Genomic DNA, 22,318 nt, shown 5'->3' on the forward strand with positions numbered 1-22,318 from the left:
GCAAGTTGTGTGTGTGTGTGTGTGTGTGTGTTCTCCGTGTGTCAGTCGTGGGTGAGTGCTGAGCAGGGGAGGGGGAATGAAACACAGCATTTGCAGGACTGCAGCATAAAAGAGGCCTCATCATTCTCCCTAAGCTCCTGGCCTGGGTCAGCTAAGAAATAAAAAAAACTAATGAAATTAAGGGGAAAAAATGCTGTGTGAAATAATTTAATTGGAAATTTCATTTTACATAAATAAAATAAAGAATTTCAATTAATTTCTTAATGGAAACCCTCTCATAAAACTGACAAATGTTTCAGGATCGTTTCCAGAGTGGCATTCTGAATTCGTTTGATTAATCAAGCAAATTAAAGTAAAAGGAGCAGGCTTTGCTTTCATCACACAGATAAAGGTAACAGCAGAAGATGAAGGAAAGAACAACTCCAGTGTTCTATCCTTAATGCTTACTTGGTATGCCTGGCTTAAAGGAAATACCTGTCTTCTTTAGTTCACAGAGAAGAACATGGAAAAAAGTTCTTCTCTACAAAATATGAGACCATTATTATTATAGGTGGTCCCCAACATCTTGAAGGGCTGGCATCTGGGCTCAGCAGGGTCAGGGGAGGAGCCCCACCGTCCAGATAAAATATGTCCTTTCTTTAGAAGTTTTGCGTTTGTATGAATAAGTGAGGTTGTTAAGTTTTGTTATTAAGGTTATGCATCCTCCATAAAGTGAAACTGTGGAGCTTTTTAAATTTTTTCTATCGTTTGGAAAGGTTTAATAATGTTGGAATTTCCTCTTCTCAAAAGGTTAGAAAGAACTCACCAGGGAAAATTTCTGGACCTGATGCCTTTATTAACGGTATGTCCTTGATAATTTTTCCAAATTTCCCTTTGGGAACTGACTGATTCAAGTTCCCTCTCCACTTTGGGTCAATTTTAGTCATTCTGTTTAAATGATCTATGTCATCTAAGTGTTCAGCTTTTTTTCTTAGAGCTTCATTATTCTCCAATAATTCTTTAACATCTTCCACATTGATGATTAGGCTTCCTTTTTCATTCCTAACTTTGAGTATTTTTTTTTTTTTTTTTTTTTTTTTTTGAGACGGAGTCTCGCTCTGTCGCCCAGGCTGGAGTGCAGTGGCGCAATCTCGGCTCACTGCAAGCTCTGCCTCCTGGGTTCACGCCATTCTCCTGCCTCAGCCTCTCCGAGTAGCTGGGACTACAGGCGCCCGCCACCACGCCCAGCTAATTTTTTTGTATTTTTAGTAGAGACGGGGTTTCACCGTGGTCTCGATCTCCTGACCTCGTGATCCACCCGCCTCGGCCTCCCAAAGTGCTGGGATTACAAGCGTGAGCCACCGCGCCCGGCCAACTTTGAGTATTTTTGCTTCATTTTCTTAATCAAGCTTAAAACGATTTATCTATTTTATGGCCATCTTCTTTCTAGACTTTGTTGTTTTATCAATTCCTTAAGATGACCGTTAAGTTCCTTTATTTTTGTCTTTCTCTAATTAAAATGTTTACCTCTATAAATTTTCCTCTGACTAGAGCTCTTGCTTTTTGCTCCAGGTTTACGTATGAAGTGTTCTCTGTTTCATTCCTTTTAGATGTCTGTTATTTGAATTTTTATTTTCTCCCTTTTTCTTTGGTCCAATTAGGCAGGACATTTTATTGAACCTTACTTATTTAAAATTTCATTTAAGTATGCTCAGAGAATGTGACCTTATAAAACTCCACTTTTTTGAACATGTTAAAGTTTTCCTAAATTTTGTCTTTAGTCAAATTTAAAATTAAAAATATTAAAAATATAAAAAGAAAAGACACCAGTCTGGGCAGCATGGCGAAACCCCATTACTACAAAAAACTTTTTGTTTTTTTTGAGACTGAGTTTTGCTCTTGTCACTCAGGCTGGAGTGCAGTGGTGCGATCTTGGCTCACTGCACAACTTCCACCTCCTGGGTTCAAGCAATTCTCCTACCTCAGCCTCCTGAGTAGCTGGGATTACAAGCATGAGCCTCCATGCCTGGCTAATTTTTGTATTTTTAGTCGAGATGGGGTTTCACCACTTTGGCCAGGCTGGTCTCGAACTCCTGACCTCAGGTGATCCACCTGCCTTGGCCTCCCAAAGTGTTGGGATTATAGGCGTGAGCCACTGTGCCTGACAACAAAAATCTTTTTTTTTTTTTTTTTAAATTAGCTGGGCATAGTGGCAGCATGCACCTGTAGCCTCAGCTACTCAGAAAGCTGAGAAGGAAGGATCACTTGAACCCGGGAGGCAGAGGTTGCAGTGAGCCGGGATGGAGCCACTGCACTCCAGTCTGGGTGACAGAGCGAGACCCTGTCTTGGGGGGAAAAAAAAAGACAAAATTAATCTTGTCCTATTAATACTTCCTGTCTTGCTTTTTAAATTTTGTGTGATGTACGAAACCTTTATTTTGAATTTTCTTTATCATTTTGTTTTTGTGTTCCCTGTAAATAAGATATATCTGGATTATTTGAAAACCTGATGTCAATGTAAAAATGGAAATGTTTGATTTTATTATTTCCATCTTGCTTTATGTTTACTACTGATTTTGCCTTATGTCTTTTTGTCTTCAATTATTTTTCCTGTGTGGACTAAGTTACTATTTATTCCTCCTTGTTAACTTGGTTGTCTTCCCTTTCCCAACTCTCAGAACCAACCATATTTCTCCATAATTATATGTAAATAAAGGTAGAAGCGGTTTCTCCACCAAGGTGCCTTTTCCCCAGCTGCTCCCACCCACCACAATAAGATAAAACCAGTAAGACGGAGTGTGTCCCCCTGTCCTGCGCTTTCAAGATGAGCTCAATACATTTTTTTAACAGAGTTTAGGAATTTTACCTGAATAAACCTAAATTGTGAATATTTTCTCATCAGTCCTACTTGGAACTCAATGAACCCTTTCAATACAAATAAAAAAGCCTTTCCAAGGTCTTCTTTAAACATGTCAGAGAAAATGGCTTGAAAAGGTCAGCCATTCCCAGCACTTCCTGTAATGCTTCTCTTAGAGAAACTCAGCTTCCGGGGAGTAAAGAAGTTGGTGATGGAGCATAGAGGGCTGACAGCCCAGGCCCTACTCACTCACCTGTGTGCAGCGAGAGGTGTCGGGACAATGTCTGCTGTCGGCCAAACACTTTCCCACACACGTCACAGGGAAAAAGCTGGTCATTGAATTTCCAGGATGGTAATCCATTTCCTGCCTCTAGGACTATCTTTTCCGTTTCTGGGTCAAAAGAACAAAGCATCATGAGAAATAAGGCAACAAGAATATATTTTCTGTTAGTCAACATTCAGGATTTCAGCAGAGCCTTCTCTCTGAAGAATGTGGCTAGTAATTGCAAATGAGTCTGGTTTTCCTGCTCATTTCCTGTCTCTAAGAAGGCTGTTCTTGAAAGCTACGGTGGCAAGTGGATTCCGACCCCTGTCAATTCTTCGGTATTTTCTCTTTTTCATCACTAAAGACCAGCCAACTAACCTTCTAGTCAGTTGATAGCACTGTGCCCAGTATACAGCAGATACTCAATAAATACTTGTTGAATGAGTTGCCTGAGTTGCATGTTAAAATTCCAGAAATGTAGGCTCTTGCCACAAGGCAGTAAATAAAGAATTGTAGGCTGGGCTTGGTCACTCACACCTGTAAGCCCAGCACTTTGGGAGGCCGAGGTGAGTAGATCACTTGAGCTCAGAAGTTCAAGACCAGCCTGGCCAACATGGTGAAACCTTGTCTCTACTAAAAATACAAAGATTAGCTGGGCATGGTGGCAGGTGCCTGTAATCCCAGTTACTTCAGAGGCTGAGGCACGAGAATCGCTTGAAGCTCGGAGGTGGAGGTTGCAGTGAGCTGAGATCATGCCATCGCACTCCAGCTTGGGTGACAGAGTGAGACGCTGTCTCAAAAACAAAAACAAAAAAAAAAAGAATTGTAAATCTCAGAGTCTGATGTGAAAATAAATGGTTCTACCTCTTGAAAGGAAATATGCTTTCATTCTCTGTAAGAAGAAAGCTTTGCTCTTCATTCCAGTTTGTGCAAAATCCTTAATGAGGAATTTGTGCTAAGTAGACTCAGTGATAACTACCGCACACTGTGCCACAGAAAATTCCCTAATGCAAGAATGAACCAGAATTTCCCCCAAAGGTCTCATATTTGGGAAAACAGTGAGTGCCACAAGTTATCTACCCATAATTCTTAGCCATGAATGAAATAAATGGACTTTAATACATTCTCTAATCATCTTAAAGAGTTTTTATTTTCTCATTCTTATCCCTAGGATTACGTTTAATTTTCTTACCCATGTTTCTTCTTGTGGAACTGTACCAGATTATACAAACATTCCTTCTATGATAATGTCATAAAACAGGTGACAGAGAACACCAGAAAGAAGAGAAGGAGACACTTCTAAAAGGACACTTGAATGGGCCACTGATAGGCCTTTCACCTCACTTTGAAGACCAAGACAAATGATACACTAAGTTAATATCTTGTCTTTTACCTCAGTAAATCATTGCAAATCTCCTTAAAGCCCAGTACTGCATTATAGAACTGGACACCATGTGGTGATAATTGAATGGTGGTAAGAACTTCTCCTAATCCACGCAGATGAAAATGCTCACGCTGGGCGCAGTGGCTCAAGCCTGTAATCCCAGCACTTTGGGAGGCCGAGGCGGGTGGATCACAAGGTCAGGAGATTGAGACCATCCTGGCTAACACAGTGAAACCCCGTCTCCACTAAAAATACAAAAATTTAGCCGGGCGTGGTGGCAGGCACCTGAAATCCCAGCTACTCAGGAGGCTGAGGCAGGAGAATGGCGTGAACCCAGGAGGCGGAGGTTGCAGTGAGCCGAGATTGTGCCACTGCACTCCAGCCTGGGCAGCAGAGCGAGACACCGTCTCAGAAAAAAAAAAAAAAAAAAAAGAAAATGTTCACAACACGGGTCAGAGATAACATCAGAAGAAAAAACTTTCACACAATTTGGTTAAAACTGCTTCCCAAATACAGGCTTCCACCTGTATGTGGATAAATCAATGGGATCAATTTTCATTGGAATGATTTGCCAGATAGGGTAATCTAAGGGAAGAAGAAACAAATATGAATGTATGTCTGGAAAGGGGAGGGGGGGAAATGATGGTGAAATTGCAATAATGTTCGCTGTGAGGCACCTGCCAGCAATCCCAACACTGATAAAGCACATGAATTGATTTATCTGTGTTTGTTAAAACATAGCACTTGGGGCCTCAGGGAGAAGGGTTGCTCTTACTAAAGTAGAAATGTGTGACTAAAAACCTCTAAAGGGGAAGAGGGCAGAAATGTGGGTGAAGGGAAGTAAAAAAAAGGGAGTTGAACTTCTGAGGACAAGAACTACTCTTAGACGGCTGTCCTTGAGTCCACGCAGTGGGCATTTCAGCTGTGCAGTGAATTTCAGTATATCAGTATCTCCTTTTAAGTGTATAATCAAAACAGTGCTTCAAAGAACAATAATGGTAATAATTATAAGGAGACGTCAAGAGGGTACAGGGTCTCTTAATACATTCACAACGAGAATGAATGAATTGGGTCAAATACCAAACAAGTAGATGCAATTAAAAATAGATAAGCATCTTAATAATTCCTTCAAGTATCAGTCATGTACTCGAGAAGTTGAAGCATCATGAACTGTCTGATTCTGTCCACTGGTCTTAGAAAATGATGAATGCTACCGAGGCTGTGCTGCAGCTGAGTGGGAAGAATCCCCGGAGCCGCAGTGAGGCAGGCAGTTGTCACGGGGCACCCGTGACTGCTCAGCCACAGCCCCATGCCCAACTCCAAGCCTCGTCTAAGGATCGCTGCTCTCCCCACCTCATGTTTGCATTTGCTACAGCAATCCATTTTCATTTTGCACACAGGAACAAGGCAACCACAGGCCATTTGGAGCCTTATCCCAGAACATGACCTCGAAATCACAGCTGGGTGGGGCCTGGCGGGAGAGGCAGTCAGGGGAGGAGTATTACTGTGGCAACACAAGACCTGAAGCAAAGGCCCGTTCCTTTTTCCAGGAGCTGAGATGAAGCTGAAATGGAGCTCGGCAAATGCCACACTCTCCTGCATCTCCTGTGAATGATGACACCCAAGTGCCATGTGAGAAACTTTGGAATCTTTTTTGATTCCTCCCCTGACTCTCTTTCAACACATCCAATCAGTCATCAGAAGCTGTTGATCTTATGCAGGTCTTTCTAGACCTCACTGCCTTAATTGTGTCATCATCTTTCACCAACATTGTGGCAAAAGCCTCCAAAACAGGTTCTCTGCTACCAGGCCCCTTCCAACAGCCCTTCCTCACCTCACAGATTCCAGAATGATCTTTCCGAGGCACAAATCTCATCATGTCTTGTTCTGTATGCCAATGGCTCCTCAAGGCCAAACTTCTGGCTTCTGAGTCCTTCATGGCCTAGCTCTGGCCACCTCCCACCACCCGAATGCTTGGCAAAGTAGACTGACTTTTCAGGAACAAACAATTCCCTTTTAAGTGTCATTGCTTTTGAATCAACTGTTCCTCCACCAAAAGCTAGTCCCCCCAACTACTTCTGTACAATAAATTCAGACTCAATTTGAAGCCCTATCTCAGATTTCATCTCCTCGGTGAAGCCCTGCCCAATTCCCAAGGTAGAGTTAGTCATTTCCCCTGCTCTGTCCCAGGGCACTTTTATGAATATTTCCGTTGTACCACTTTTCCTATTATATCACTTGTTTACATATCTTCTGTAAGCCATATATATATATATTCTGCATATAAATCACCCAGCATAGTCCAACGTGAAGCAGTGCTCAGTCAACACGTTCCCTGGCCTCCCTCCACTGGGGTAAGGGTTCTGCATTATTTATTTGTGTATCCTCAGCATTAGCACAATCTCTGCTACATAAGAGGTGCTTAGTATATATTTGTTGAATAAATGAATGACTGAATAAAAGGGTCCAAGTGAGGCAGAGAATCGACATTATTCTTATTTTATAGTAGGAAAGACTAATAATTTAGTAGCATTCATTAAGGCCTATGGCCAATTCAGAACAAAAAATCAGGCTACCTGCCTTTTGAATTGCTGTTTTAACTCAATTCACTAACTGCTTTCATGATTCAATTAGTGGAAATGTTTGCAGTCCTGAGCCATATTCCCATAGGCTCTAAATTCTTACCTCTTCCCAATAGCATCAAGCCACAAGACGATTCTCTTTATGATGAATTCTGGCAGTTGCTATTTTCAGTTAACCCAACAGTCATTCTCAACTCTCCTTATCCCTTGCCTTCTCCAGCCATGGAAGCAGCTGGGGTAGCCACGTGCCAAAGTTCTGAGAAGGCTTTTGCTTATCTGTTAAAATGAAGGATATGACTGGTATTGACCCCTTCTCTTTTCCAGCCTTGATCACAGACGAAATGGTTGGGACTCTGGCAGCCATATTGTGAATATAAGGCATGAAGACAAAAGCCAACTGCCAAGGATGGAGAAAGGGAAAGATGGGAAAAGTATAGGTCCTTGATATGGTTTGGTTCTGTGTCCCTGCCTAAATCTCATGTCAAATTTTAATTCCCAGTATTGGAGGTGGGGCCTGGTGGGAGGTGACTGGATCATGGGGGTGGAGTTCTCATGAATGGTTTAGCACGGTCTCTCTGGTGCTATTCTCATGATAGTGAGTTCTCACGAGACCTGGTTGTTTAAAAGTGTGCAGCACCTTCCCCTTCTCTATTCCTACTGCTGTGGCCATGTAACATGTGTCTGCTTCCCCTTCACCTTCCACTATGACGGAAAGTTTCCTGAGGCCTCCCCAGAAGCCAAGCAGATGCCAGCATCATGCTTCCTGTACAGCCTATGGAACTGTGAGCCAATTAAACCCCTTTCATTGTAAATTACCCAGTCTCAGGTATTTCTTGATAGCACTGCAGGAACTGAGTAATACAGTCCTCTGTGGCATTTCTCAGTAGCTGAATGAATGCCAGCAACCACCCACTTTTGGACTTCTTGTTTTGTGAGGGAAATAAGTCCCTGTTTGTTTCAGCCACCATTGGTTGGGTTTTCTATTACTTATAACATTCTTAACTGAAGGCTCTTCCTGTGGTTCCTCTTGGTCTTAGGACTTTGAACATTAGGTTCCACCTTTTGACAGGCTTTAATTCCCAAAATCCCCCATCCTGTGAAGAACTCTCCGTATTCATTATCAACAGCAACAAGTGTACAGCCAGCTGAACACATGTCCATCTTAATTATCTTCTTCTGTTGGGAAAGAAAAACCTTAAAACTTCTTTTAGATTACTCAGGAATTTCCTTTAAAAAAACTTTTTATGAAGCATAATATATGTAACAGAAAAGTGCACATATCAATAACTGCTTTTAAGTTAATTCCAAAGTCACAAAACAGCTTGGAATATGGGTACTATTTTTAAATTTTTGCTCTTCTTCATCTTGATTCCCATATCCCTTAGCATTTGTTTCATTATTTTACGTAGCTTGAATGTATACTTAAGAGTCTCTTCATTTCTTTCAGAAATACTTGTCTAATGGTAACATCTTTTTTTGTACAGTCTCATAGGATTTTGTCTCTTATAAAGCATTTTATTTCATTTCACACTCTTATATTCTGATCCCTGGGATAACCATAAATTGCTTCCAGAAATTCCTGGCTACTCGGTATTATGTGATCAGGTGTTTTTTCTCTACTTTTCCACCTATGATGTTTGCCTTGAATGTCATTTGGGCTTTTCCTCTTCCTTATATAGGTTTCTGTTTTAAATGAAGCAAATAGGTGTGTAGGATTAAGCACTTTTGTCCTTATAGTATGCCTAGAAAAATAGGAACACAGTGTAAGGAGAACGATCTCATCTTAGCAATCCCAAAACAAGGCTTTCAGCTCTTCCTGTTAACGGTGAACTGAGGCCTATCACCCATAATGATGAAGACTAGTTGGCCAAAATACAATAGAGCAAACTATGCTTCTTATAACCTAGTTATTCAAGGGGACATGTCTCATTTCATGCATAGGTCCTGGGAAGATGACACCTACCCAGCATGTCTCCAAAAACTTTCCTTAATTAAACCCATTCGGTAGAATTCAGGAGGGAGTTCTATCAAAATCTGCTTGACAACACATTATTATCAAGTAGAGCACTCAGTTATCTTCAGATCCAATTTGTTCATTTTCAGGAGGATAAAAATGAAGCATTATATTCCAGGACCTCTCCTACCCCAGAGTAACCCACAACTTGCACAAGGTTGGGCAACAGTTTCCACAGTAACTAAGTCTCTATCCTGCCCCAAATCTTAGTTCAAGGAGGAACCTGAACGATCATCTTGTTCAATGTTTTCTATTTTATATATAAGGGAACTGAGGCCAAGAGAACCTAAGTAATTACCCCAGGTAACCTGGTTAGTGACTCTGGGAGAGCAGAGACAGACCCACGGTGTCATTCAAGCTCTTCCAAGCCACCTGAAATCAATGCCAAAGTCTACAAACAAACAAAGGAGGGATTTTTCTGCTCTTCCTGTTCTTTGGCTCTGAGTTTAATACTCTTGGTTATACATGGACATGTGCAGATTTAGCAACAATCCACAGACACTAGCACTTTTCTCCATTTCTCTTATTAAAAGTATAAGCCTAGAATATTTCCAGGCACAGAGATGTTAGAAACTGTAATATGTCAAAACTTAGAATAAAGAAGGAACAAGAGGAAGATCAACTAGGGAAGTCCTAACAGCCAATCCTCTCTGTGGTAAACATGGTATTACTGAAGAAAGTTCCCTTGAACCTTTCATTGCCATTTGGGGAGCATTTTTGGTAAAATTAAACAAACAAATAAGCAAAACCTCAAAAAACAACAGAGACAAAGGAAAAGACTTTAGTTTGTTTCTTTTCAATTTTAACATAATTTGACCCTATATTTGGTGTATTGTTTGGCTTTGTGGGCACATTTTACTGTGTGAAAAGATCCCTGTATTCCCTGACAAAACAGTCCTCTCGAAGAACCATCTCTCAACCTGATTTTGGTAAAATAAATGCTAAGACAGAAGGCTTTATTTGGCGACAGTTGTAAGCAAAAGATTGGCCAAAATATGACCTCAATGCATAAATAACTGTTCAGATCAACTAAATCTCATTACTGAAGAAGAAGCTCTGGGGCCGCTTGGGTTTTCCATTGTGACATATGGTATTTTGATCACTTCTTTCTTTCATGATCAAGGCTGGAATGTTTTGAGGCATACCTCAAACTGAAATTCTGAAATCCTCTGTAGTCTTGGATAGGTTAAAACCTACCAGGTCATTTTCCAGGCAGAAAGCAGAGGGCATGGAACTTTCTGGTCAGACTCCAGCCCTACTGGCTCTGTCCTTTGGTTTCATGGGTTCTGCATGGCCTCTGCTTAAAACAAGCTACCACCTTCTGAGGGCTGCTTGTGAAGCTAAGAGTCAGCTGTGGTTTATGACTCTTTGGGGGTTAATATCTTTGTTCCAGTGCTTGCAGCTCGTCTGTCTCCCTTTTTAATTTTTTCAGAGTCATTTCAATTTAGGGTTACTTGCCAACATCTACCGTTTTAGAATTTCCAGCTCAGAGGATCTATCTTGCAGTGTCACAGCTGTACTAGATCAGCAGCCACAATGCAGATGTCTGGCACTGGTGACCTGTCCCATCATTTCATTTACTACTAGTGACCCTGCACAAGATGCCAGAAGTGTTGCTCATGCCAGTCCTAACAGACTTACTAGGCTCCCTATGACCACCTCTCTGCAGGTCTTGGTGGAACCAACTTCCCCTTTAAGGACCGTTAAACTCACCTAAAATACAAGATTTCTGCTGGCCAAGGTGTTACCTCAGTGAACTGCTAAGATAGAAGAATTGAGAAATAGTTTTTGTTGGCCCGGCGCAGTGGCTCAGGCCTGTAATCCCGGCACTTTGGGAGGCTGAGGCGTGTGGATGACAAGGTCAGGAGTTTGAGACCAGCCTGGCCAACACAGTGACACCCCATCTCTACTAAAAATACACAAATTAGCTGAGTGTGGTGGCACACGCCTGTAGTCCCAGCTACTCGGGAGGCTGAGGCAGGAGAATCGCTTGAACCTGGAGGTAGAGATTGCAGTGAGCTGAGACCATGCCATTGCACTCCGGCCTGAGTGACAGAGTGAGACTCCGTCTCAAAAAAAAAAAAAAAAAAAAAAAAAAGAAATGGTTTTTGTCAATCTGTGCTCAGTTAGAAACACTGGGTAGAGATTCTTCTTAGATGTAAGAGTTAACAGCCTTGATCTTCTTTGGGCTCATTTCAACCTTCAATGCTTAACAAACTTAGTAAAGTAGAATTTTGCATTACTACTTTCAGAGGGTCCATGCACAGGCCCTGGGAAGATGAAACCCATCAAGCATGTCTCCAAAAATTTTTATTAATTAAACCCAACTGATAGAATTCAGGTGACAGTTCTATCAAACTCTGTTTGACAGAGCATTAGATCAAGTAGAGGACTCTGATACTTCCAATCCAACTCCTTCATTTTCAGGAGGACAAAAATGAAGGCTGTCACTCCAGGACTTCTCAGACCCCAGGGCACCCCACATCTTGCACGGGGTCAAGTAACCGTTTCCACAGTAATTAAATCTCCATCCTGCCCCAAATCCAAGATCAAGGAGGAATCTTAATCATTTTTTTCAAAGTTGCTGTTTTACATATAAGAAAACTGAGGCCTAGAGAAACTGAGTAATGACCCCAGGTAACCTGCCTAGTGACTCTGGGAGAGCAGGGACAGACCCACAGTCTGCCTGCTCCTCTAAGCCATATGAAATCAATGCTAACTGCTTAGTAAACAGCTGCTTCTGAAAAATCATCCCAGGAAAACTGGGTGACTTTTTTTTTTGCTTAGTGCTAGGTAACAGCTTAAAAAATACTTACTGATTGATTTGTATCGTAAAGAACTGTGTTTTCTATATCTGGTTCTTTATGCAGGTCATTTTAAATCAATAGTAGAAAACTGGACCTTGATTCCTCGGGTAACAGAAACGGCTAGTACTAGGTGCCCCTAATTCCAGTGAGGCTGATCACATAGAACTTGAGCACCATAGGGATCTTCTCTAAGCCTCCAAATGTAGACAGTCACTGCCAGAATCTAGGCCAATTGATGGCTGCCATTATAACAATATTTATTTAAAAAAACTATATAACTTAATCCTTTACAAAATACATGTATGAAAAGTTGGATGTTGCTTCTATGTTTTCCCTGTACTTGTACTTCCAAGATTAATGGGATCCTCTATAAAACCTTATTGAATAAATGATATTGTGTCCGGAATTGGTGGGTTCTTGGTCTCACTGACTTCAAGAATGAAGCCGCGGACCCTCGCAGTGAGTGTTACAGTTCTAAAGGCAGCGTGTCCGGAGTTTGTTCCTTCTGATGTTCGGATGTGTTCGGAGTTTCTTCCTTCTGGTGGGTTCGTGGTTTCCCTGGCTCAGGAGTGAAGCTGCAGACCTTCGCAGTGAGTGTTACAGCTCTTAAGGCGGCACGTCTGGAGTTGTTCGTTCCTCTCGGTGGACTCGTGGTCTCGCTGGCTTCAGGAGTGAAGCTGCAGACCGTCGCGGTGAGTGTTACAGCTCATAAAAGCCGTGTGGACCCAAAGAGTGAGCAGTAGCAAGATTTATTGCAAAGAGCGAAAGAACAAAGCTTCCACGGTGTGGAAGGGGACCCAAGCGGGTTGCCACTGCTAGCTCGGGCAGCCTGCTTTTATTCTCTTATCTAGCCCCACCCACGTCCTGCTGATTGGTAGAGCCGAGTGGTCTGTTTTGACAGGGCGCTGATTGGTGTGTTCACACACCTTGAGCTAGATACAGAGTGCTGATTGGTGTGTTTACAATCCGTGAGCTAGACATAAAGGTTCCCCACATCTCCACCAGAGCAGCTAGATACAGAGTGTCGATTGGTGCACTCGAGCTAGACACAGGGTGCTGACTGGCGTGTTTACAATCTGTGAGCTAGACATAAAGGTTCCCCACATCTCCACCAGACTCAGGAGCCCAGCTGGCTTCACCCAGTGGATCCTGCACTGGGGCTGCAGGCAGAGCTGCCTGTCAGTCCCTTGCCATGCGCTCGCACTCCTCAGCTCTTGGGTGGTCGATGGGACTGGGCATCGTGGAGCAGGGGGCGGCGCTCGTCGGGGAGGCTCGGGCGGCACAGGAGCCCATGGAGGGGTGGGAGGCTCAGGTATGGCGGGCTGCAGGTCCCGAGCCCTGCCCCGCAGGAAGGCAGCCAAGGCCCGGCGAGAAATCCAGTGCAGCACCAGTGGGCTGGCACTGCTGGGGGAGCCAGTACACCCTCCGCAGCCACGAGCCCGGGTGCTAAGTCCCTTATTGCCCGGGGCCGGCAGGGCCGGCCAGGTGATCCGAGTGCAGGGCCCGCTGAGCCCACGCCCACCCGGAACTCCAGCTGCCCGCAAGCGCCGCACGCAGCCTGGCTCCCGCTTGCGCCTCTTCCTCCACACCTCCCCGCAAGCTGAGGGAGCCGGCTCCCGCCTTGGCCAGCCCAGAAAGGGGCCCCACAGTGCAGTGGTGGGCTGAAGGGCTCCCCAAGTGCCGCCAAAGTGGGAGCCCAGGCAGAGGAGGCACTGAGAGCGAGTGAGGGCTGTGAGGACTGCCAGCACGCTGTCACCTCTCAATATAATCACATCACCAAGATCAGGACTGTTATACTGAACAGCAACCTAATTTTATATTACAACATGGAAGCAAACTGACAATACTGATTCAGAAATCATGTCTAAAGGACCTGGTTATTATCTTGCCCATTACACAGACCAGTGACCACTTCTCTTCTTAATGATGATGGTAAGATTTAAGGTCTTAGCAATGGGCCCTCAGAATGTCCCAATGTTGAGGCTATTTATAAATCTTTGTTAGAAAAATAATCAGGCCTGAAAATTACGTCTTTTTTGTTTGTTTGGCTTTGTGGCAGAAACTGATGTTTATTTACCCAATGTCTAACAGAACTATGCGGGTTTTTGTTTTGTTTCAAGGTGGCAATGTGCCCAGTTAAAAACATACATTCCTTACTAGCTTCCACTGCTATTAGAGGCTGGTCATGAAACATAGTTCTAGACAATGAGATATAGGTGGTAGTTCCTATAAAGACTTTTGCCCTTCATTCTGCCTCTCCTTCTTGGCTGTCTAGAGGTACTGCAGCTCTCTTTCAATCACGAAGATGAAAGCCATCGATAAGGGTGGAGGAGCAGAAAATTAAATGGTGGGTCCTCGATATTTTCCTCAAACAGCTATACCAGCCTTACATTGCCTATTTCTGAATTCTTTATTATGGGGGAAGAACAGATCCATAATTGGTTAAGTCTCTGTGGTTAAGCTGAACATGATTCCAACAGATAAAGACTTAAAAGTGTATAAATAGTTTCATCCAATTTTGGCAGTTTATCTCCATTATGCAAAACAATATCAGAGTTTGTTAAAAGTATATTAAGGAGACAGTACATAATTAAAACAATAGCTTATATTTATGGAGGACTGACCACTGCATTAGTCACTATATGATGCATTTTACACATATATTTAATATTTAACCTTATAGCAGCACTATGCATTAGACACTATTATTATCATTCTTATTTTACAACACAACAAAAGAAAAGCAAAAACAGTATCAGGCTCAGGGTGGCTGAACTCAAGGTCACCTAGCTGGTAAGTGATAGCCTTTCCCAAACCCGAATCTGTCTGACTACAAAGCCCATACTCTCAACCATTTATTACATTATACTAGAAGACCAAAGAGGAAAATCTAATGGTTCTAATTTATTTCACCAGAGACAGATCTTCTGTCTGTTACAATCTCGATTTGTTCCGCTGTAAATTCACCAACCATACAGAAGAAGCATCCGAGATCACATAAATCTAAAGAGAGCTTTATTGAGGCAACCTAAATGCTTCCCCCAGGGCCTGCCTGGAGAGAGAATGGTGGAATTTGGAGGCTCTGCCTCATTTCTGTTACCCAACTCCTCTTTGGCCTCTTCTTTACATCTTTACATCTGGTGAGTTGCTGCATATGAAAAATCTGAGCGCCAATTATGTAATTATGTAAATTTTAATCCTAAAACTTATTTCAGGTCAGCTTTCCCTTGCTCCAGAATGAGACCCTTATAGTCTGTTCTTTCAACTTTTCCCAGTGAAGAAAAATAACAGGCATTCAAGTGCAGAGGTACCTAAAGACTGTATTAGGTGATAGCAAATCTTTACATCCAAAAGTTATCTTCTGTACTTTACTATAAAGTATGGGCACATATGAGAACACCTTGAGGAAAAATATTATCATTGTTTGGGCAAATAGAAGAATTTCCTCTTTTCTCCTGTTTGTTGTTGAACTAGGTTTTCAATATATATTAATACTTACTGAATAAGTGAGGAAAGGAATAAACTAAATGAAAAGAACAGATCACTATAATTAAAAATTTAACAATTCTAAAATACTCTAATATTCTAGAAATACTCTAAGTTTAGAAAGTAAATCCAGACTTTCTAAAATACTAAAATTTTAATGTTAATTTACTCCTGAAATGTTGCAATGTGCTATGCATCACACCTATAGAGTTTTTAGAATACTGAATATATTTCTTTTTAAAACTCAAGTCACAGTCATTTCCAGATATTATTCAAGTAAGCCTCTAGGGATTCTGCAGTTCTCTTCACTAAGATTGGAATCCACTGGTATCCTCAATTATTCTAGTCTTCTTTTCTTATGGACAAGTCTTGATCATATCAACCATTCCTTTAAAGATTTCTAAATTTCCTTAAAGCCCTTATCAGCTCCCAGACACTGCAATATTCTTGTGTGACTACATCCAGTTTCAAATTTTCAGTCTTCCTCTTTCTCTGCTCCTAACCTATTGAATTCTGTATTAACAGAAAATATAACTACTCTACTTTGCCTTTCTCCTGACCTTGGGTTTTAGCACATTATAACATTTTTGTTAGTTGATGGCAGATTTAACATTTTAAGGCAACAGTGGTCACAAATATTTTTTCTCCTTCATCCAGAAATCCTACCTATTTGATTAGGCAGTTGTATGTTTTTATATGATGGGAGTTTCTGTTTGTTGGTTTATGGAATCATTTTTCCTCAGGCAGGGAATCACACACACAGGACTGGGAAATACTTTGTGTCTTAGTTCATTCAGGCTGCTATAACAAAACACTGGATGGCTTATAAACCACAGAAATGTTTTTCTCACAGTTCTGGAGGCTGAGAAGTCCAAGATCAAGGCACTGGCAGATTCAGTGTCTGGGGAGGCCCTGCTTCCTCACAGACAGCCATCTTTCTCACTCCACCCTCACATGGCAGAAGAGGCAAGGGGTCTTTTATAAGGGCCTCTTTTATAGGGGCACTTATCCTAGTCATGAGGGCTCCACTCCCAAGACCTAAGCACTTCCCAAAGCCTCCATCTTCTACATAGCATCACTTTAGGGGTGAGGATTTTAATGTATGAATTGAAATGGGGGGACATAAACATTTAGACCATAGCACTTTGTTAGCTAGGAGAGGAGGAAAGGGATTATTAGTATTTTCCTATGAACGTATGTCATAATGATTGGCAGCACTGATAATTAGTTCCCAGTAATAATAAGTAGCATAGTTGGCAAATATTTTATTTTTTATATAAATAAAATAGGCCATCTCTATTATATCATTCTCAATAATTTGAATACACACATACTTTCTTTAATGGTTAAGAAAACTTTGGATTTAGGTATAGCTGAAAGAGGAATTATACATACGAATAGCTAAGATTTATTTAGCACTGATTTTACTCTGGGCACTGTGCTAAGGCTACAGGTTTTACTTACATAATTTCATTTAATTCTCTTAACAAAAGATTAAGGTTGGTCTCATTATTATCCTCATTTTATAGATGAGACAAATCAAGGCACAGAATTGATTAAGAAATCAGCTTGTTCTTACATAGCTGGTAAGAGGGACAGCCAGGATTAAACCCAGGATGCCCAACTAGAAAGCGTATGTACTCTACAGCTTTCCTTATACTGCACACAACTCTAGCTGTGTCCATGGGATGTGTCATTCCTCTTTGCAAAAACCTCTGCTTTCTGTGACAAAGTAGATGAAGGCTGATAGCCTTGAGGCTGAGCTTCTGGCCTCAAGATTTCTACGAGATGGTGACCTCGTTTTGGACCTGGTGCTAAGGAGGCCAATACCATGTGTTAAATGTTTCTCTTTCCTAGGTGGCAAGTGCTGCTGCATTTCATGGCCTCAGATCAAAATACAACCTCATTAGCTGCTGTGAACACAATGTTCCTGTTGAAGAATGGAATGGAGTTAAGAGTGTAGAAGGTCTGATGCAAATTTACTTCCACTCCAAATGCATATCCTATTGACAAAGAGTTTGAACTACTGAATTTGTATATGAAAGTCAGGGCATCCTATTGTTTTCAGTTGTCATAAGAAAAAAAAAAAGAAAAAAAGAAATGGCATTACTACTGTCAATATAAATAAATGAAAAATCTAAGCTACTTCTGTTTGTCATTTCAGGATTGAGAAATGGACTTTTGTCTCACAAACCAGAAATATATATATCCAACAGCCTAGGAATAGATATGTAATTTTTTTTCTTTTTTTTAAGAGACAGGGTCTCACTTTGTCACCCAGGCTGGAATGCAGTGGCATGGTCATAGCTCACTGCCGCCTCGAATTCCTGGGCTCAAGCAATCTGTCCGTCTTGGTCTCCCAAAGTGCTAGTATTACAGGTCTGAGCCACTGCACCTGGCTTGGGATATTTTTAAGTAACAGGTAATATTCAATAATTCAACTCCAAAGTAGTTAAGCAAAAGAAGTACCTATATTTAAAAAAGATGTCTTCCTTCCATTTCAATTTTCAAATTGAAAAGGAATTCAAATAAATTAAATAAAAAAATCAATGTAAAATTTTGGCTACAAATAAGACTAGAGAAAGATCAAATAATAAACTGCAAAATATGGCAGGACTACCTTACTCCTGCGTGGAAATGCAATACATTCTAGTTACGTGCCCTGTATTACTGTAGGTTGTGTGTTGATTTTTCTCGTGCATTATGACTTGGCCACCTTTGAAAGTGTCTCTTCCTACCCTCTCTCATTACATAGATCTTAAATATAATAGACAATAAATATTTGTGGATTTGTTTAAAATTCCACTAGCTATAGGCAAGAGAAAACATGCATGGATGCATGACATATGTAATTTAATGTCAGTAACTTCCACATAGACAAGGCTGAGAAGTCCCAGCCTGTGCACACTGCACCCTTTCTGTATTAGGGTTCCCTAGAGTGACAGAACTCATAGGAGATATATATATATATATAAACAGGAGTTTATTAAGTTTTAACTTACACTATCACAAGGTCCACAATAGGCTGTCTGCAAGCTTGAGGACCAAGGAGAGCCAGTCTGAGTCTCAAAACTGAAGAACCTGGAGTCTGATGTTCAAGGGCAGGAAGCATCCAGCATGGGAGAAAGATGTAGGCTGGGAGGCTAGGCCGGTCTTGCCTTTTCATGTTTTTCTGCCTGCTTTATATTTGCTGGCGGCTGATTAGATTGTACCCACCAGATTAAGGGTGGGTCTGCCTTCCCCAGTCCACTGACTCAAATGTTAATCTCCTTGGCAACACACACACAGGCACACCCAGGATCAATACTTCGCATCCTTCAATCCAATCAAGTTGACACTCAGTATTAACCATCACACTTTCCTACCCCATAACAGAAAGCTGTTACCTCTAACTTTGATGTTAAAAGTTCAACCTCAAAAGGTCTTCGGAGACCTTCCCTCAGCAGAATCTTTGCCTCATCTTTGGTGAATTAGCGAGAACTGGAAGAAGGCATAGTATTACTTCTAGTTCATAGAGAACTTGAGATGTGGATAAGCTAATTGCTTGCCTAAGGTCCTCCAGCGAAATTCTGACTGGGAGGAAGTCAGTCTCAGCTCAGCTCCCTCTTCACCTCATCCCCCTGCCTCCCCACATGCTGAGGTTCGGGTTCGTATCACACTACATACCAAAGGCTTTACAGAACTAATCGGTCTTCAACCATACACTGTATTACGGAACATGTACTAGAGCAGAGAACAGATGTCACCATGAGAATCTTATTTTCTGCTATTTCCCGATTTTGGCCTGTGAACATTTGTAACCTTAATGTTGCATGAACAAAGATTTTTGCATTTAATACTAATATGGGAACTCACAAATCCTCCTTCTCCAGTTGGAAGGCTGCCACATTCTGATTTCAGCAGTGTATGGCTGCTTTTTCAGCGTGTGAATTTGCCTCAACGTCCTGTTGGTGTCTTCTGAGCTGAAAATGTGGTCACATTCTAGTCTTACAGGAGATAATGTCAGGTAAAACATCTAGAGATATTTACATTTGTCACTTTCAAAGCACACATAGCCTGCAATCCCAGCACTCTGGGAGGCCAAGGTGGGAAGACTGCTTGAGCCTAGGAGTTGGAGACCAGCCTGGGCAACATGGCGAAACCCTGTCTCTACAAAAAGTACAAAAATTAGCCAGGTGTGGTGGTGTGTGCCTATAGTCCCAGCTACTCAGAAGGCTGAGGCCGGGTGGGGTGGGGATGGGATGGGATGGGATGGGATGGGATGGGATGGGAATTGCTTGAGCCCAGGAGGTTACAGCCTCTGCACTTCAGCCTGGGTGACAGGGAGAGACCCTGTCTCAAAAGAAAAAAAAAAAATAGCACATACATACCCAACACCAGTAAAGGTCGATGGAAAAGGTTTTTACTTGTCAAGACCTAATTCACAGAGCTATTTCTGATCCACAGCAGAACAAAACACTGCATAACACCATATCCCAAACACTGGTTTGGCAAGAAACCATGGGTTAAAAAGTGAGTTTTCAAAGACAGGGCTTTCAAGCGGAGTGGCACCTTTATTTCTTCTTCCAAAGTGAAGATTTTGAAAAATGGCAAACTCTGCTGTCTAGCCAAGGCTGCTGAACCACATGTACCTACCAGACCACCCAAGAATCAGTCAGTGGCTGGTAGACAGCAGGTGAATCTGCTTCTTCCCTTGAGATCCATGTACTGGGGGTGTCCTCACAGGGTCACACCAAGTCAGGGGCAAGATGTTATGTTTTTTTTGTTTTGTTTTGTTTTTTGTTTTTGAGACTAAGTCTCACTCTATCGCCCAGGGTGGAGTGTAGTGGCGTGATCTTGGCTCACTGCAATCTCTGCCCACCGGGTTCAAGCGATTCTCATGCCTCAGCCTTCCGAGCAGCTGGGATTACAAAGCACCCACCACCCACCTGGCTAATTTTTGCATTTTTAGTAGAGATGGGGTTTCACCATGTTGACCAGGCTGGTCTCGAACTCCTGCCCTCAAGTGATCCGCCCCCCTTGGCCTCCCAAAGTGCTGGGATTATAGGCATGAGCCACTGTGCCCAGCTGATGTTCTGTTTTACAATGAATTTTCGTCTCTTAGAGCCCATGGCTCTGAGTTACACAATTCTGGGACTACATCTGCAATAATTATGAATCAATGGCATTCTAACATAATCTAATATCCCAAAACAAAAATTAGAGGTCAGATCCCATCAGGCTCAAAACAGAACCTGAGTTCCTCTGTGTTGGATCTCACTGCATGAATTAGGCAACACGATAATGAGAAGTATTTCCTTTTGAGCCAATCGTTTTGCTCTAAACGAGAGAACGTGTAAGAGCTAAATCCCTACATTAGATTCACATGTGTGAGGTAACATTTAAAAGGGAAGTGGAAGCAGTTGTACTATTTCTGAAAATCTTTGCTGTATCTGCCTAGCCAGAGTAGGGTATCTTATCAGTGGCTCCTCAGCTAAGGCTTCTAATTCCTTTTGGATTTAATTTGGAGCCAGTCAGTGGATAAATCATATAAAATATGCAAAAGAGAACTAGCTGTTGATTCTGGGCACGCATATATTTGGCCCACATAGTTAAACGATCGTGTCTCTACAGTGAGATAGAATGGCCTATCAGAAGCAGTAATAAATCCCAGGTGACTCCACTGAACCATTCTTTCAGGTTTCAGTGTCTACCCTACTGAAACGATGCTAATATCCTTCATATTCTGTTAACTTGGGAAGGATGTAACCACTTGATTCCACAGGGTGAAAAACTTGCCATTTGGAACCACGAAGGGAAGAAACTTTTACTTTATTTCCCCATTTTGATTATCAGCTTGAAAGGGGGTTCTTCACTCTTTCAAGTACAGAGCTGCTTAAGAATAATTGTTCCTAAAACAAACACACGCAAACATGTTTCCACTTGTTTGTGCATAAAATATCTCTGGAAGGATGTACACGAAACTGGGAACACTGGGAAGGGTGAGAGTTTGGGGTAGAGAGAGATCAGGTTAGTGGAGCAAGGAGCAGTGAATTGTTGGTGGGGAAGCGTGGAAGGGAGACCTTCTTTGGTCACTTGCAAATCAAATTTCTAACCAATTTTGAAAATTTGGTGTCACTCCTATCTACCTTAACCCCTGTGCAGGAAACATGGTGACAGCAATAATACAATTTACTGAGAGCTAATGATGAGTCAAGCACTCTGCTAAGAACCTTACGTAAATTATATCATTTGTTCCTCTTTTTTTTTTTTTTTTTTTTGAGACAGGGATTTTGCTCTTGTTGCCCAGGCTGGAGTGCAGTGGCACGATCTCAGCTCACTGCAACCTCTGCCTCCCGGGTTCAAGCAATTCTCCTGCCTCAGCCTCCCGAGTAGCTGGGATTACAGGCGCCAGCCACCACGCCTGGCTAATTTTTTGTATTTTTAGTAGAGACAGGGTTTCGCCACGTTGGCCAGGCTGGTCTTGAACTCCTGACCTCAGGTGATCCACCAGCCTCGGCCTCCCAAAATGCTGGGATTATCAGCATGAGCCAGTGTGCCCAGGCTCATTTGTTCCTCCTAACAACCCATGTGGTAGGTACTACCTTCATTTCATAGATACCAAAGGGAACCACATACACTGACTATGTATGCACTGGATGCATGTACTGTGGGCGGTAGAGGGGCTCCTGGGGTCACGCCAAACCAGAGGCAAGATGCTAACATTTTACAAAGAATTTTGGTCTCTTAGAGCCCGTGGCTCTGACTTACACAATTCTGGAACTACATCTGCCATAATTATGATCAATGGTGTTCTAGCATAATTTAATATCCCAAAAGAAAAATTAGAGGTCAGATCCTATCAGGCTCAAATCCGAACTTGAGTTCCTCTGTGTAGGACAGAAGAGACTAGAGAGCAAAGTAAGTTCAGATCTTGCTCTTAAAGGTAAACCCTTTGCCTTTAG

At 42.1% G+C, this 22,318-nt stretch overlaps 1 protein-coding gene across 15 annotated transcripts in view; it reads right to left on the bottom strand.

Moving 5' to 3' along the window:
* ZNF827 (zinc finger protein 827) overlaps window positions 1-22,318 on the bottom strand; it is a 177,656-nt gene that overhangs the window by 19,049 nt on the left and 136,289 nt on the right. For all 15 annotated transcript variants that reach the window (XM_055276041.2, XM_063638219.1, XM_063638221.1 and 12 more), the window contains one exon: window positions 3,090-3,227. In XM_055276041.2, coding sequence (XP_055132016.1) covers window positions 3,090-3,227 — 138 coding nt within the window. The remainder of the gene's footprint in view (window positions 1-3,089; window positions 3,228-22,318) is intronic.

Source organism: Symphalangus syndactylus, chromosome 4, assembly GCF_028878055.3.
Source record: "Symphalangus syndactylus isolate Jambi chromosome 4, NHGRI_mSymSyn1-v2.1_pri, whole genome shotgun sequence".
In the NCBI taxonomy this organism is placed as follows: domain Eukaryota; kingdom Metazoa; phylum Chordata; class Mammalia; order Primates; family Hylobatidae; genus Symphalangus; species Symphalangus syndactylus.